This window comes from Nelumbo lutea, chromosome 1 (assembly GCF_056320005.1).
Source record: "Nelumbo lutea isolate HS-2025 chromosome 1, American lotus-T2T, whole genome shotgun sequence".
NCBI classification, from domain to species: Eukaryota; Viridiplantae; Streptophyta; class Magnoliopsida; order Proteales; family Nelumbonaceae; genus Nelumbo; species Nelumbo lutea.
The window spans coordinates 196,657,973-196,673,208 of NC_142684.1; the positions used below are offsets into that span (position 1 = coordinate 196,657,973).

Sequence of the window (15,236 nt, forward strand, 5' to 3'; positions counted from 1 at the left end):
GCAAACTTAGTCATTTTCAAGTAATCTCGATGCAAAGCATTAGAAGGCAATTGAGAGAGTTCTTGGGTACCTCAAAAGAACCTTAGAACTTGACTTATTCTACTATGATTATCCAGTTGTACTGGAATGGTACACTGATGCAAGTTGGTGGGGATGCAATATCTTGGGCATCCAAGAGACAAACTTATATATCTCACTCAACTATGGAGTCCAAATTCATTGCCTTAACGGTTGTTGGAAAAGATGCTGAATGGATTAAGAATTTATTATTTGATATAAAACTTCCAATTTCCATTTACTTCAAGCCCGACCCGACCCGCATATATTTAAACTTACACATTTTGTGTATAATGTATACATATGTATACATGTTATTTTATATTATGTTATATATTTTATATATAAATATTATAACATGACATGTATAATTTATATTATAAATAAAAGTTTATATGCATGCTAAATATTATAGATATATAATGTTTTATATATGAAAGATATTGGCCCAAAATCAGGCCCAGCCCGGCTCGAGCTCGTATAAACATAGGCTAGAGCTTATGTTATAGGCTCAGAACTCTGGGCCAGCCTGGGCTCAGGCCTAAGCTTTAGCCCTTATCATAAGTGCAAAGTCCGGCTCAGCCCATGATCATCCCTAGTCGAGAACCTATATGGTACATACAATGGTAAGTCCAGACATATAAGTTTGAGACATGAATTTGTTAGGCAACTGATTCAAGATAGGGACATCACTATAAATTATGTGAGGTCAAGTAAAAACTTTGTTGATCCTCTTACCAAAGGTTTGACTAGAGAATTGGTAAGAACGACAACAAAAGAGATGGGATTAAAACATTTTATTTGATCACCTATAATGGTAACCCGAGCTGAACTTAAACATTAGTATTGAATTTAATGGGTTACAACAATGTGACTGTTAACACTGACATTGAGAAATTTTCCATCAATATATAAACAGTGTTGTCCGTTATGATGAAAAGTTGAGTTAAACTCTTATGAAATTATGAAATGTGTGTAATAATGGAACACATAATGGAACTTCACTTATACAAACATATAAGTGTCGCTTCTCATGAGAGATTGGGTTTGTTCTCGGGATTGTTCATGAGACTAGGAAAGAAACACATGGCCATAATAGTGCTTAGCAAAATTTGAAATTCTTGCAGATATGGGATATTTTATGTGTATGGATATCTCCGGTCCGTCTTAAGAATAATTGGTTTAAAGTCTTTCCACCAATAACTTTGACAATACTCTGAGATACCTATACTAATAAAATGTTTAAGTTATAAAACACCTTTTATATGCATAACCATGTGATAACAATTTGGATCGAGAGAGACTTATGTAATTGATCAATCAAAATGGGGGAATGGGTGTATTAACAATCAATGTAAATGGCGGTTTTGTTGCTCCAAATAAGACTAGTTTTAATTTTTTAAGGCTCGTGACTGAAACAGAGTTTGTTGGGGGCTGGTTGTGGTTCAGATTCAGTTAAGCCCTCCCCTCCTATAATGGCTGAAGTTGCTGCTCTTGTTGAAGCTCTAAAAGTGGTGATTATTAAGAATGCAGATTCTGTACTTTGTTTGAGCTGGACATTTTTTCATATTGTGAACTGTTTATCTTCAAATTTAGTAAATCGCCATCAAGATATTATCATTTTGTTAAAAGGCAATCGAACTCTTTGTGAAAGCAGATATGTTCGTTTCAGATGGGTTCTCCATGAAGCAAATTCAGCTGCTCACAAGCTGGCCTCTGGTGGTTTTAATGAAAATTATTTTCTGAACTTGTTGATTTTCTCAGATGTTAGTGGGTGAGTGGACTGGTGCCCCTTAGTCTTTGTAGTCTTCTCTGTTGTTTTGCCTGTTTTGTTTTTTTTTTTATCTTTTGTTGCGCTGCGTCTTTGTATTTGTTTTTTTTCTTACCTTTGGTATTAAGTCTTGGTGTTTGTCTAATTTGTTGGTCTTGCCGTCTGAATTGTTTTCGTCCGTTTGTTTGATGTAAAAAAAAAATGTTATCTGAAATTGCCACGTGTAACATACGTGATTACGTGCATCTAATGTGGTGTGGCACATTCTAGCCAGAATATTTTAACAAATGCGACTTTATCTGAATTTTATATTATCAAAAACGTCCCCAAGATCCCAAGCTGCTGATTTGCAGACCGAACTTCAGATTCAGAGCTGGGGAGTTGAAGCCTAGTGTACTGCTAGTCTACTACTATAGCTCATGGCAACAGTGGCCTCGTATTCTCCAAAGCCTTTCGCTTCTTACAGACCAACACAAACGGTTGGCGCTCCAACCCCATCAACTGCAACTCACCTTCCGCCATTGCCGATCTCTCGTCGTAGACAAACCTTGAAACCCATTATCCACGATATGCTTCACAACCACGGCACCGTGGCAGCTCTTGTCGGGGCAGGTTTAGCCCTGACAATTGGGGGAGCTGCCTCTGCTGCGGAATTCCCTTTACTGGGTTCTTCTCTGCAACTCATTGAACCCGCAAACGCACTCTCGCTGCCGACCTGGGCTGTTCATGTCTCCAGCGTCATCGAATGGTGAAACGATTGTTTTCTCACTCGTTATTTTTGCATCGCATTATTAGTATCTGAATTTGATATCTTGTCTTTGTGGGGTTTCCGATTCCCTCCTTTTCCTTTTCTGTTTCCTTGCTAATATTCCTTAGCTATTGCTCTCTCTCTCTCTCTCTCTCTAGGGTCACGGCAATGGCTTTAGTTTGGCAATACGGGGAGAAATCTGGGTATGAATCTTGGAAAGGGCTCTCTTGGGGTATGGTAGGCATATCACTCCTCGTTCTTCTTTTTCTATTTCCTTTCATCCATTATGATAATTTTCTGTATTTTTTTATAAATTTGTACATGCTTGAAGTTCCACCTATGGAAAATATAAATTTTTAATTGGACTTGACATGAAATGCTGATATTCATTGGAAACGGTCATGTGAGGACTGTGAGCTTGTATTGGTTGAGTCTTCGGTATTATAGAATTTATAATTAAGTGGAGAAGCAATTTGATGAAAAATATGCATGTATGCTGAGCACCTTTCTGGAAGATGATTACTTAAATTAATGTCTTTTATCTTTTACCCTTGAACTTGAGGAAATGTTAAACCTTAGATTTCTTTTTGTCCTAACCCATAAGGAATGATACTTGAAATGAATAAGGATGTACTAAAACAGGATCAGGTTTCCCGAAAATACAAGGAAGGATTTATACAGCAACATCATTTTTCACCAAAATTGTAATTCCAATTTTCCATTCTGCATTTCTTGTTTTCATTATTAACACCTATCAAAAGAATCTTGTTCATAAATTGAAGGGTAAATCTCCCAGAAATAGATCAAGGGAGACAAGAGTGTACAATAGAAAGCTGACAAATAACATAAAAAAGAAGAGTACAGGGGCAAATTAATACTTGCCCCCCTGGCCTAGTACCCCCAGAAGGGAAAAAGCTTACACAACCCCATTCCCAGCTAGAGCATCTCCCAAGTCATTGGCAGATCTAGGAACTCATCTAAATGAGCTTTTTCAACTTAGATTCCAGGGCCTTGAGTTCTCTAGTAAAGTGCCACAGGAGAATGGAATCTAAGTTATCCTATCACCATTCGACAATCATCCTCTACCTGATGACCTGTCTATAAAACAACCATGGCAGTAGGCCAATTCCAGAAGCTGTAAAAGTAGTAACAGCTGAGCTAGCAACAGGTTTCCTTCTCCTATAAGGCCCAAATAGCTTAGAAATATGCATCCAAAATGATTCCTGAAGACACCTCTCCTAGAGACATTTATTTTTCAATGATGTAAACCTTCCCATAAATGAGCAAAAAGCTTCAATCTTTGATTGTGTATAATCATCCCATAAATGAGGGGAGCAACACCATCTCATTGGTTATCTTTAAAGTGACTTCTCAGCAAAAATCTTCAATGTTTGATGGTGCAGAACCATCCCATAAAGCCTTAACTAGGAAAAGAATGAAGCCTTGAAGAGACAAAAGAGACATCCTAAGCTTTAAATAGCCAGAGAAGTAACCCAAGGAATCAAGAGCCTAGACCCTGGAATCAGATCTGGATGTCACAAGAAAAACATGTTTAAGTCTTTACCATTTATCAAAAATTAAAAAGAAAAGAAAAGAAAAACACGTTTAAGGGAGTCAAAGAGAAGAATGATGTCCTGACATCCAAAGCCTTTAAGCCCTCCTCTAAAACCAAAATCCCAAGAAAAGTGTGAATGCAAAAACGAGGCTATTTAGCAATGAATTTCGTTTGAAAGGGGAAAGTTGCCATGCTGGGCCAGCATTACCATCCATTGTTGTTAGTGACATACTTGCTTCCAAGATGAGCCCAACTATTTTTGCCAGAGGAATCTTGTGGAAAATCTAGACATTCCATCATATTGAGGAACCTCTGGCTTGGATGTACATTCACTCATGCAATCCAAATCACCCACATACCCCACCTTACGTTGCAGCCTTTCCTAAGTTGTGATAATCATCTGAACTTTTATTAGAGAATATATATATATATATATATATAAAGGAAGCCCATAAGCAGATTTTTTCTGCACATGCGGCCAGGTCTTTTCTTTCAAAATTTATTCCAGGAATATGGAGTGAGGAGAGGAGGACAAGCAATCCTTTTTGAGCCCCAAACCAAGTTGCCATGTGGCGGATTCCTATGTGGTTTAGAGTTATTCACCGATCAATTTAGCATCAATCTGGGAAATCCTCAATGAGTGAACAATAGAACTCATTCTATAGGACGTCTTGTTTTTTTTTTTTTTTTGATCAATAACTGTGAAATGTATTCATTAAATTTAAGAAGAATTACAAAGCAAGGGGGCTAAACAATCTTAGCTCCCTAAAACAGTCTATGAGCAGCAAATACAATTACAATAAAGCCCAAAACAAAGAGTTTCTATTAACCCCTTGCCTGGCTAAACCATCTGCCAGTGAGTTTGCACTTCTCTTAACCCATTTGTACTGAATTTCAACATCCTTAACCAGCCACTTAAATTTTCATTTTTCATTGCTGTACTTTCATATCCTTGAGTTATTTCTTTTAACCAGTTCACCATCACTTCAGAATCTCCTTCAATAATCAGCTTTCTAATTTGCATCTCCTTGACTGTTCGAACCCCTTCAATGGCTGCAAGAATCTCAGCCCTCATGGAATCCCCTTCCCCAATTGGTCCTAAAAACATAGCTAACAGATTTCCATGTTCATCTCTTATTGCTCCCCCTATTCCAGATGGACCCGGATTTCCCATACTGCTGCCATCAAAATTTAGTTTCAGAAAGCCATTAGATGGGGGACTCCAGCAAGAGAGTGATGTCTTCTTAGCTGAGGCTTTGTGCAATTTCCTTCCAGTTTTTTACCATCTCATCTACTGAGAAGTTTGCAAACGAGGCCAAAGTTTTCAGCCAATGTAACCAAGTAACCACAAATTATTCTCCTTATTTCATCATAGAATAATGCCTAAATGTTCAAGAGACTGGACTTCCAAGCAAGAAACCGGCAGATATAAGCTTGTTTATTCTTACCAAGAAGAGGATAAGTAAGTTTAATCATTCCATTTTGTTCAACATCACTCAACATTAGGGCTACAAGTGCCTCCAAATCAATCTTGAGACGACAACAACTATGGGTGCAACTTGGGTTCGGTTGGGCTGAGCATTTGCTATATTTTGTATGGACCCAAACCCTAATCCAAGCTTGATGTAGGTGAAGCTCTTCAACTCAGGCAACCTGATTTGCAGCCCTAACACAACCAACACCTTTGAAATCTTTTAAAAGAAAAAGGACTGTGAGAAGCTACCATTTTCAGTTTTCTAGCAACATCAATGATGTCAAAGTGTTTGGGTTCAGCTGTTCCTTTTTCTTTTCATTTATCCTGAACAGCACAAAAAGGATTGCTGGCAAAGAAAATAATAAATACATGCATGTTTCATATATGTTTGCATTATTGCATGTATGACCCATGTCCCTTGAGTGTACCATTTTCCCGGAAAATAAAATCTTTACAGTTTGAAAGAAAATACAATTAATTGTTGCATTTCCTTCCTTAATAAGGAGAGAAATTATCCAAGGCACCATTTTCTTTCTTCTCTTTCTTAATCAAGGTTTGTTGTAATTTGCTTAAGAACATTTGTCAAGAGATATGATTCAAAATTAGGAAAATCAACTAGTTTTCAAATATTCTTGTTAATACAGAGAATTGAACAAAACAAACAATTTGAATGTCCAAATTATTTATGTCTCTTCTTCTACTTTTGTTTGCTATTTCCTTAAAGGCATTGCTGTAGGGAAACAGTAATGCTTTAAGCAAGTAGCAGCACAAGTTGCAAGCATTCTTGGTTTTACAATTATTGGTCATGAATTTCTGCTTGTAAAATAATGTGATATTTCTAAATGTGGTTCATATTTTATTTATGAACTTTCTAATGAAAATCTTAATTGATTTAGGTACCCCTGCTAGGTGGGGCATTATGTGCATGCACGTGGCATTTCTTCTATAACTCTGAATCTCTCGAGGCAAGCATACTTATTTTTCTTATCATATGGGTGAAGATCTCATTTAGAACTTGACAGTCAACCTACATTAGTAATTGTTGCTCTGTTTTTGTAGTTTGTTGTATATGGGATGGGATGGGTCTTTTCAGGTTCACAGAATAAACCCTCCTCCTTTCCACAATTAAAATATTGACAATTTGGATGGCTCATATTACTTGGGGACGGATCCAATATCAGGTCCTGTATAGGGCTAATGTGAACTGGGGTATAACTATATGGTGAAGAATACCTTATCATATGAACAGTTTGATCTGCCACAAGATTCCTTCTCATGGCAGAAACAGGTAGTTTGGCTAGGGACTGCCCTTAGTTGACCCAATTAGGGTACCTTTTCACATGGATGCAATGGTACAAGCTTGCTAGACCACCTTATCTATTACAGCCATGTGGACAAATTCAGGGGCCGATCTAAATCCTCTGGATCAGCCATGTGTTCACATTACCTCTACACCGTAAGTAGTCCAAGCTATCCAAAGTATACCTATTTGAACACATGGCAATGAGCTTTAAGCTGAAAGTGTCCCTGTGAAGAAAGGATGGCAATAGGAGCATGTAGAAGATTCCTGGGTAGTTTTAGACTTTTTCACTAAATGACCTGACTAGCACACCCATTTGTTTTAGTTGAAATCTCAAATTATCAAGTGACCATGTTGAAGGAAAAGATTAATATATTAAACATTCAATGAATAGAAATAACAGAGTATAGAATTTGACTTTTATTTTCATGGGTCCCACCTTTCCTGAAGATCCAGAAAAACCTGAATACAATATCCCCAATTTGTAAGACTTTAGATATGTTAGAAATATATGAATGCATGCTTGTAAGTTGAAGGGGGTGTCAGACACAATTTGTGTGTGTGTGTGTGTGATAATTGGTCATCATTTGTTCATTTCATCAGCTTTCTCTTACCTTCTCTCTCTGTCATATATGTTCTACTGTAACAAATCATAGGTACTGGTGGCTATCCAAGCAGCATTGACAGTTATTGGTAACTTGACTATGTGCATTGCCACATTTCGAATATACAGATCTTTTCAGAAGGGGCCGGAGAACCTGTAAGAGTACTTTTTACTAGAACCATGGCCAGTCTACAAGGTAAAATCTTCTCTTCTTGATTGCATTATATTAGGGAAAATTTGTTTTAATGGAAGTTTATTAGTCAGTGGCTGAAAATGCCAATCTACATCATTGGTTATGGAAGTTGTACTAGTACAGAGAAAAAGGAAGAGGAAATAAAGTAGAAGTGTTCTCAGCTATGAGAGGAAATGAACCTCTTCGCGACAAGAAACCCAAATTCTTAGAATGACACCGCACATTCAGAAGACAAATGTCCTTCCCATGTTATAATTGTTGTGAAATATGTATGCACAGACCACTGTGCAGCTTCTGGCAACATTACAAAGGAACATTATTTTTTCAACTAAAAGTTGGATGTATTGGCTGGTAAATGCTGGAAGATCTGAGATATCTAAAACATCAGTGAATTTATCTGTCAAACAAGGGAATCGACGGCATCTTCCTAGTTGTAATACTATACATTTTCAAGTTTCTGTATTAATTATCATAAGCTGTAGCATCTTTAGATTAAAAGAGTCTATACGACCTGTTAAAGGGTTGTTAAATATGAAGTGCCTCAAGTTTGTTTTTGTGGTTCTTCATTAGTTTTGTACATCTTTCAGTAAATTATCTGCATTTGATAGCCATTGGCAAAGTATATAATGTTTCCATTTCCCTGAAATGGTCATTCTAGTTGCAAAATCAATGGAAATATACAGAAAGAATTGGTTCGTCATGGAATGTGGGTATTCCATATGTTGCCATTGAGATTCAAGAGGTGAAGGGAGGAAAAGACTCAAAACCATAGCCAAACTGACTAACTTGCTCAAAGTGATGAATCCCTGAAGAACTGGTGGTGAAGGTATAATACAAAGATGGAGATCCTTTGGGCATGCTTACTTATCTAATAGCTCTCTAAAAAGTTATAACTAGGTAAGCAGAGGAGATAGATAAGGGCAGCTGAAGCTTCTACTATCACTCAATGTGTTTGAATGCCTTATTTATGGATGGCACCATTTTTTCACATGGACGCAACCCAACCATCTAAATCTAATTCCAGGATTCTGGTTGGAAGAATTTGCCAATTTGGTAGGTGAGGAAGGGTACCGTCCATCAAACAAATAGATGTCTGGTTCAAAGGTTGTTGCCTGCCTGCAGGCCAGCCCATCAAGCTGACATGCTCATGCCAATGGGCGGAATGGGCGCGTGGCTGGCTGGAGCAAGTCAGTCAGCGCATGCGGAAGTACTGAAGAGAAGAGGCTTGCCTTGTTTAAGCGTTAACCATTTGAGTTTGAGCTGAAGAAGCATGATTGAGTTTGACTGGGTAAAGACTTAAGAGCAGAGACGAGCTCTTATCGTATGGCTGAATGTATTGTAGGCAGAATAACGATACCATACATGACATGTACATGCGTGCATTAATTGCAGCATATCTGTTAATGCGTGCATGTACTTCTCATGATGGACGTGTAAGAATCTTAAGCGCAATCGATTGTAAACAGGAAAGCACTGTGCTGTTGAGTGGCAGCACAGCACAGCACAGCAGAGAGGGGGATGGATGATAACGTGGACCACACGAGACATCATCATCAATGATCCATGTGAAATTGTGAACTACTTCAAATGGGTAGAAGGTAGAACAATAGAAAGAACAGAAGCTCAGTGAAAGCTGAGAAACGCTTAATTTGGAGAGCTGAGGTGAATCATGAATGGAGTGGGTTTCATACTTTCATCATTCATCTGTTGATAGACAGTATCTGTAGTAATGACGGTAGTAGAGTGATAGTAGAGAAGTAGAAATGAGGGTTGAGTTGAGACTGAGTGGTGCTCCTCCCCAAGTAACTCTTTCCTCTTCACTGCTCAAAAAATGGCTCAGCCTAGCTCCCATGTTCAATAAGAGTATGATGACTGATGAGGATGGATGGACTGTCTCTGGACTCCATCCATTCCCCCAATGAGACATGGCCATCATCATCATCATCATCATCCAAAGCATAGAAATTAACATTTTGACCACAGGTTTCAGTATTCAAACTCAGTATAATGAGAGATGAATAAAAAGTTGGGATGTGAGGTAAGATTGAAAACGAACAACCAACTCTTCCCTCCTCCTAATGGACCACAAAAACAAAGAAATGAAAAGGAGCTCACCTCACTGTAGTGTATAATAAGAAGGTTGATTGAGAGAGAGAGAGAAAGAGACCCACTTCCTCTCTTATTAAAGAATGAAATTGAGTGCATTGGACCATTTTTTCAGTAGCTGCTGCTGCTGCTGTGGGACTGTGACCACTCTCCCCTTTGGGTCCACCAGTTCAGATTCTCTTCTCTTGGTATGGATAAGTTTAGAATAGAAAGATAGGACGGGCTGTTATAGCAAAATGGCCCCCAAATCAAGACCTCCAATCTAAATTCAGGACCCCCCCCCCTCCCCATCAATCAATCACCTTCTGCTCCTTAGAGATCATACACAGATGAATTGCAGCAGTTTCAATGTCCCCGTCTGTTTGATCCCATCCAAGTATGAACAAACACCGGATTTAACTGTTGTGGGTCGGAGTAGCTTTTGCTGTTGAATCTTATTAAACAGGAAAAGGGGAAAAAAAGTCAAATTTGAAAAGAAGGCGTCATCCATCCTCCCATGCAACGCAAGTCAAAAATTTCATTGAACACGAGATGGACTGTCATCATCCAGTACAATTCAAATGGGATCATTCGATCTAAGCCGTACGCATGGGCCACAAGACAAGCCAACGGTCCGATGTGCACCGCACCACAGTAACAAAGCAGTCGGTGCGGCACCTGAGCTGCTTTTAGGTTTTAGAAGTTAGGACGATGGAATGGATACAAACGACAATCACTCCAAGGTAGGCGCTCGTCCGTCATCTGACCCATGACCATGATCGGTAGATATAATGAAGAATGCCGCAAATGTACGAGATCAAATCAGCCCCCACAAGATTGCCCCCACAACGTCCTATATCAGAAATGATGTTCTTAATAGACGGCAGGGATGTGCTGTGGGACGTTGTGAGAGACAACCTTGTGGGGGGCTGATTTGAATTCAATGTATGCACATCGGCTCTGCATAGGAATAGGATGAGTAGGTCTCACATGGTACCACTCCAGCAAGCCACGTGGCCCACCAGCCAACCCGGGGTGGTTCAAAACTTCAAATGAAGGAGATGGACAGAATGCCATCATCACCACAGCCACCATACCACCCTCTACCTATCTGATAGAAGAGAGAGAGAGAGAGACTGTGGGGAGGAGAGAGAGTGATGATGAAGAGGAAGATGAAGCCAAAATGGGTGTTTCACTCTCCAAAATAAATGAGTATGGTTTTCGTACTCGATTACATGAAGAAAAGGGACAAAAGAAGAAACCTAACCACATTGACTCTCTCTCTCTCTCTCTCTCTCTTCTGTGTCCGGGGTGGACAAAGTGGGTATCACGTGAAATGCACGTGCAATACAAACAGGGCTAATTTCTTCATGATTACTTTTGAAATTTTGGGGCGTTGGTTTTTGATTTTGATCATTCCAGTGTTGAATAGTTTGGGCGTATGAGAAATAGACAAGTGGGTCCTGGCATATTTTTGCGTCGTACTTGTAATGAGAGAGAGAGAGAGACGTCCTTAATTGCATCCGGAAAAATGAAAATGGAGAAAGTGCATTCATTACATGTTATTGACCACCCAATTACTACTCTATTATTTGGCCACCAGTCCACCTTCGTTTCCTTCTACAACGGAGGAAACGCTCCTTCCCTAATCCCACGAGCCACCATTTAGTCTATTATTAGCCTCCTTATAAATCGCATTCTGTCTGTAAGTTTAGTATCAATCTACGGTCAAGATTCATTCTACCTTACCTTAAGGTAGAACTAAGATTTCTAAGGATGGATCGTCAAAACCCGAAAAAAATAATGGCGTCCAATGGGGTCTATGAAGGGACTATTAAGGCCTGCAGGTTTCATTCAACAATAAATTAAACTCTAAAACTCACAGGAAGTGTCAAAGTCAAGTTGTTTAATTTTTTGGATTGGAACAAAATGGCTTTTATTTAAGTCAAATTTTTCATTTATTATTGGGATTATTGTTACTGAAATTCCAATTAAAAAAAAATCAATGCGGATCTAAATGTAAGCAGTTTTCTTAAAGTATTTTAACCATTTATACAAACAGCCCCTCCCTCTCGCTCAACTTTTGACAAGCAAAAATTTAGACCACGGTTATAACCTTTGCAAGTCCTAGTTGTTTGACAATTTTTATAATGGTTCTGTTTTTTGAAACAAAAGCAACTATGACATCATGAGAAATGCATTGTTTCCAGGGATAATCTGAGCTCAGTCCACCATGTGCATTGGGATCAGTGTGGGGGAGGGGGGAGATGGGATCTGCTCCTCACAAGGCGCCTCATACCAACCTCACAGGCAATGCACATCCCATCAATCTCCATTCTTATACATTATTATTATTCATGGGAGATGTTTCCAAGTGCCAGTGAGGTCCGTGTGTGAGGAGCAGATCCCAATTCGGGGAAAATGCTATTTATAAAAGAGGTGAAGATAAAGACATTTGGGGAATTAATTTAGTAATGTAGTTGTTCTTTGTTTTAAAAATCAAAACCAATTTGTTGCCATCAAGATCTGCAATGGCAACAAGGGGGAGGAATGATAGAGTCAGGGCCCTGGCGACCAACAAGCATAGAGTAATGTCAGAATCCACAAGGTTTTGTCCCTGGAAAGAATTCTTTAACAATCAAGTTAGATGAGAAAGAAGAGAGAAAAAGGAGAAGCCAATCTCCATTAGAGAAGTAGTGAAGGATGGAAGGTGAGCAGAATGAGTCATACCTTGGATTGTGTGACTTCTGGTGTCCGTCCTTATTGGAGTCGGGACACCTACCAACAAAACACATTGCAACACCCTTTCAACATGATCTGACACCACACATCTCATATATGGGAGGTCCCACTTTTGTCATGGATCTCAATTTCATGATAAGATATGCAGTGTCAGATTACATTGAGAGGGTGTTGGAACATATTCTATTGGCAGGTCATCCCAACTCTCCTTATTGCATTTGGTTTTCTTACTTGGCTGATGGAGCATGTTTACATTGCTCTCCTTATTGCTCTGAGGTTGGAACATGTTTCTTACCTGCGTCGGTTTCCATTGGGTGAGAGATGGAGCACAAATATACTCCTCACATAGGTATGCATTGAAAACATCTCCCGTACATGATATTATTATTCATGGAAAGCGATAGGATCTGCTCCTCAGAGCACGACTCACACCAACCTCAGAGCATCCCAGGCATGAATTGAGGATGGTGTGAGGCGCGCTCCCCTGTCAATGGAGGTGCTTCAAACCTATTTACACGTGTCAATACAGCATCCCCTCTATGAAAACCTGCCCATAATTCAGTGAGTGAGTGGGGTTTGGACGTTGAAGAAGGAAATTTCGGGTTTAGTCGGGGGAAAAAAGTACACTAAACGCCGAAGAACCAGGTTCATAAGTTCAGCATATATATATTATATTCTGCAAAGATGAGCTGCCTTGTTGTTTGCCAAAATCAAATCAAATGCCAGATTGGATCGGGAGCCTGGTTCTGGTCGGAGTCGTTGAGAAACTAACGAGAAACAAAACAAAATGGGGCATTTGACAATCACGTGGAACCAAATAATTTCATCACCCGGAAACGAAATGGATTCATTGCAGAATGCCAACGAATACGAAACGCAAACTTATGAAACCCCTCTGTTATGTTGATTGTTAGATTATTGAACCCATTTTAACCTATCCATCGACACACTTGAGTCGGCAGTCGGCAGGTGAGAACACAGACCCGAAAAGCCTAACGGGTCGGGTTAAAATTGGGCAAGAGGAGACAAAAATCGAGGTGGGTGCTGGTCGAAAGTAATCATGAGCCCTCGTGCCATCATTGCAGAGACGTAGGAGACGCAACGCTGGTCTGCCTCTCTCACACTCGGAAAGCCTCTGCCCCTCTCTCTCCGCCATATAAACACACACCAACATTAACATCATTCCAACCTCTCTCTCGCTGTTGTATATATAAACACGTCTCCCTCTCTACCTTCTCTCAATTTCCACTCATACGTCTCTCACTCTCTCTCTCCTCTATCTTTCTACCGTTATCTCTGAAGTAGAACTTCAAAGAAAGGAAAGAAAAATGTGTATCAACGCCTCCGAATGGTATCTATCTTCCCCTTCATGTTCTCCAGCCCGCCGATACCGACCCAAAAAATCAAAGGTTCGAGTCCGCAGGTTATCCAGGTTTGTTAGCCTCTCTCTCTCTCTCTCTCTCTCTCTCTCTCTCTCTCTCTCTCTCTCAAGTGTTGTTAATGTTAATATCAAGAATTATAATTAACAGGAGGAACAGAAGGTTGAAGAAAGAAGTAGTAGTTGTGGGGACAGAGATGGAAATAAAGAACTTGAGGCTGTACTTGGAGAACCGAAGTATCATAGAGGAGAACGAGAAACTGAGACAGAAAGCGCTCCTACTCCACCAAGAGAACCGAGCGTTGATGTGTGAGCTTCAGAAGAAATTCTCTCATCTGGATAACCTTGCAACCCATCTTCATCACAACTACAAATTACAGCACCAGCTCTGAAGCATCATAGTGAAGAAGACCAAGATGAAAAACAACCCTTTTCTTTTTTCCTCACCTGTTTCTCTACTTGTTAGAAATTAGAATTCTCTCTCCCTTTCATCTCTCCTTTGCTGCTGTTTTTTCTTTCTAGCTCTTTTTTTCTCAGTTCCTGGATATATTTATGGTGGAAAAGAATAAGGAGGGATGAACCTTTTATCCGTTCACTTGTTAATTTTATTTATGTCTATTTTCTTTAGATGAAATTTCCGGGCTTCGGAAAACATTTCTTTCTTTTTTTTCTGGAAAAGGATGAGATGTACTCGTCTATCTGTGCATTAATTTGAACTAAAGAGTGAATATTATCTTAAGAGAAAGGAAAAAAAATAAAAAACTTGCGTGGTGCTCATATTAAGCTTTTTCTGTTTCTATGGAGAAACGTGGGGTGGTTTAATCAAGGATGTATTACAATTACAACGTAATTAAGTAATTACTGAAAGCAAAATAAGCATTTACTCTGCTGTTGGTGTGGGTGAAATGGGGGCTGATTTTTAAATTTTCTGATAAAATGGTTGTATTAAATTTAAACGTGATGATAGATAGATTGATAGATAGCACGTGAATGGTGCTTTGCAATAAATCTTTTGGACTGTTTCCACTGACTGACAAGATGGATTAGCAGTTTGAATCCCTGCAAACATTTTGTTTAAAAAATGCTAGCTTCTCCAGTTTAATACTTTTAAGGTGAGTGTTTCTTATTCCGCATTCATTAAGTGCAATAATTTATGAGAGACAAAGTCGCCACTTCAGAGGTAATTTATTGGAAACCCAGAATCAGATACTCTGCCAAGGAAGAAGGAAGTCGTCTGATGTCTGAACCACACTCTTTGTTCTTTAATTAAGATCCCAGTCCTATTACTTCCCGAAGATTATTTATTGGACATTCAGATTCAAACTCCCA

At 39.2% G+C, this 15,236-nt stretch overlaps 1 protein-coding gene across 5 annotated transcripts; it reads left to right on the top strand.

Annotated features, from left to right (window-relative positions):
- Window positions 1–2,091: 2,091 nt before the first annotated feature.
- LOC148880198 (YCF49-like protein) lies at window positions 2,092–8,268 on the top strand. 5 transcript variants are annotated; one of them, XM_088962035.1, is made up of 5 exons: window positions 2,097–2,576; window positions 2,735–2,813; window positions 6,502–6,570; window positions 7,562–7,705; window positions 7,812–8,268. In XM_088962035.1, exons 1-4 carry the CDS (start codon window positions 2,248–2,250, stop codon window positions 7,667–7,669), a joined length of 585 nt encoding a protein of 194 aa, XP_088818161.1. In that variant the 5' UTR covers window positions 2,097–2,247; the 3' UTR covers window positions 7,670–7,705; window positions 7,812–8,268. The 5 variants fall into 5 exon arrangements, with proteins under 5 accessions (XP_088818160.1, XP_088818161.1, XP_088818163.1 ...); XM_088962037.1 differs by having other exon boundaries at window positions 2,127–2,576; window positions 7,639–7,705; XM_088962038.1 differs by having other exon boundaries at window positions 2,127–2,576; window positions 7,639–7,705; window positions 7,826–8,268.
- The last annotated feature ends 6,968 nt before the right edge of the window (window positions 8,269–15,236 follow it).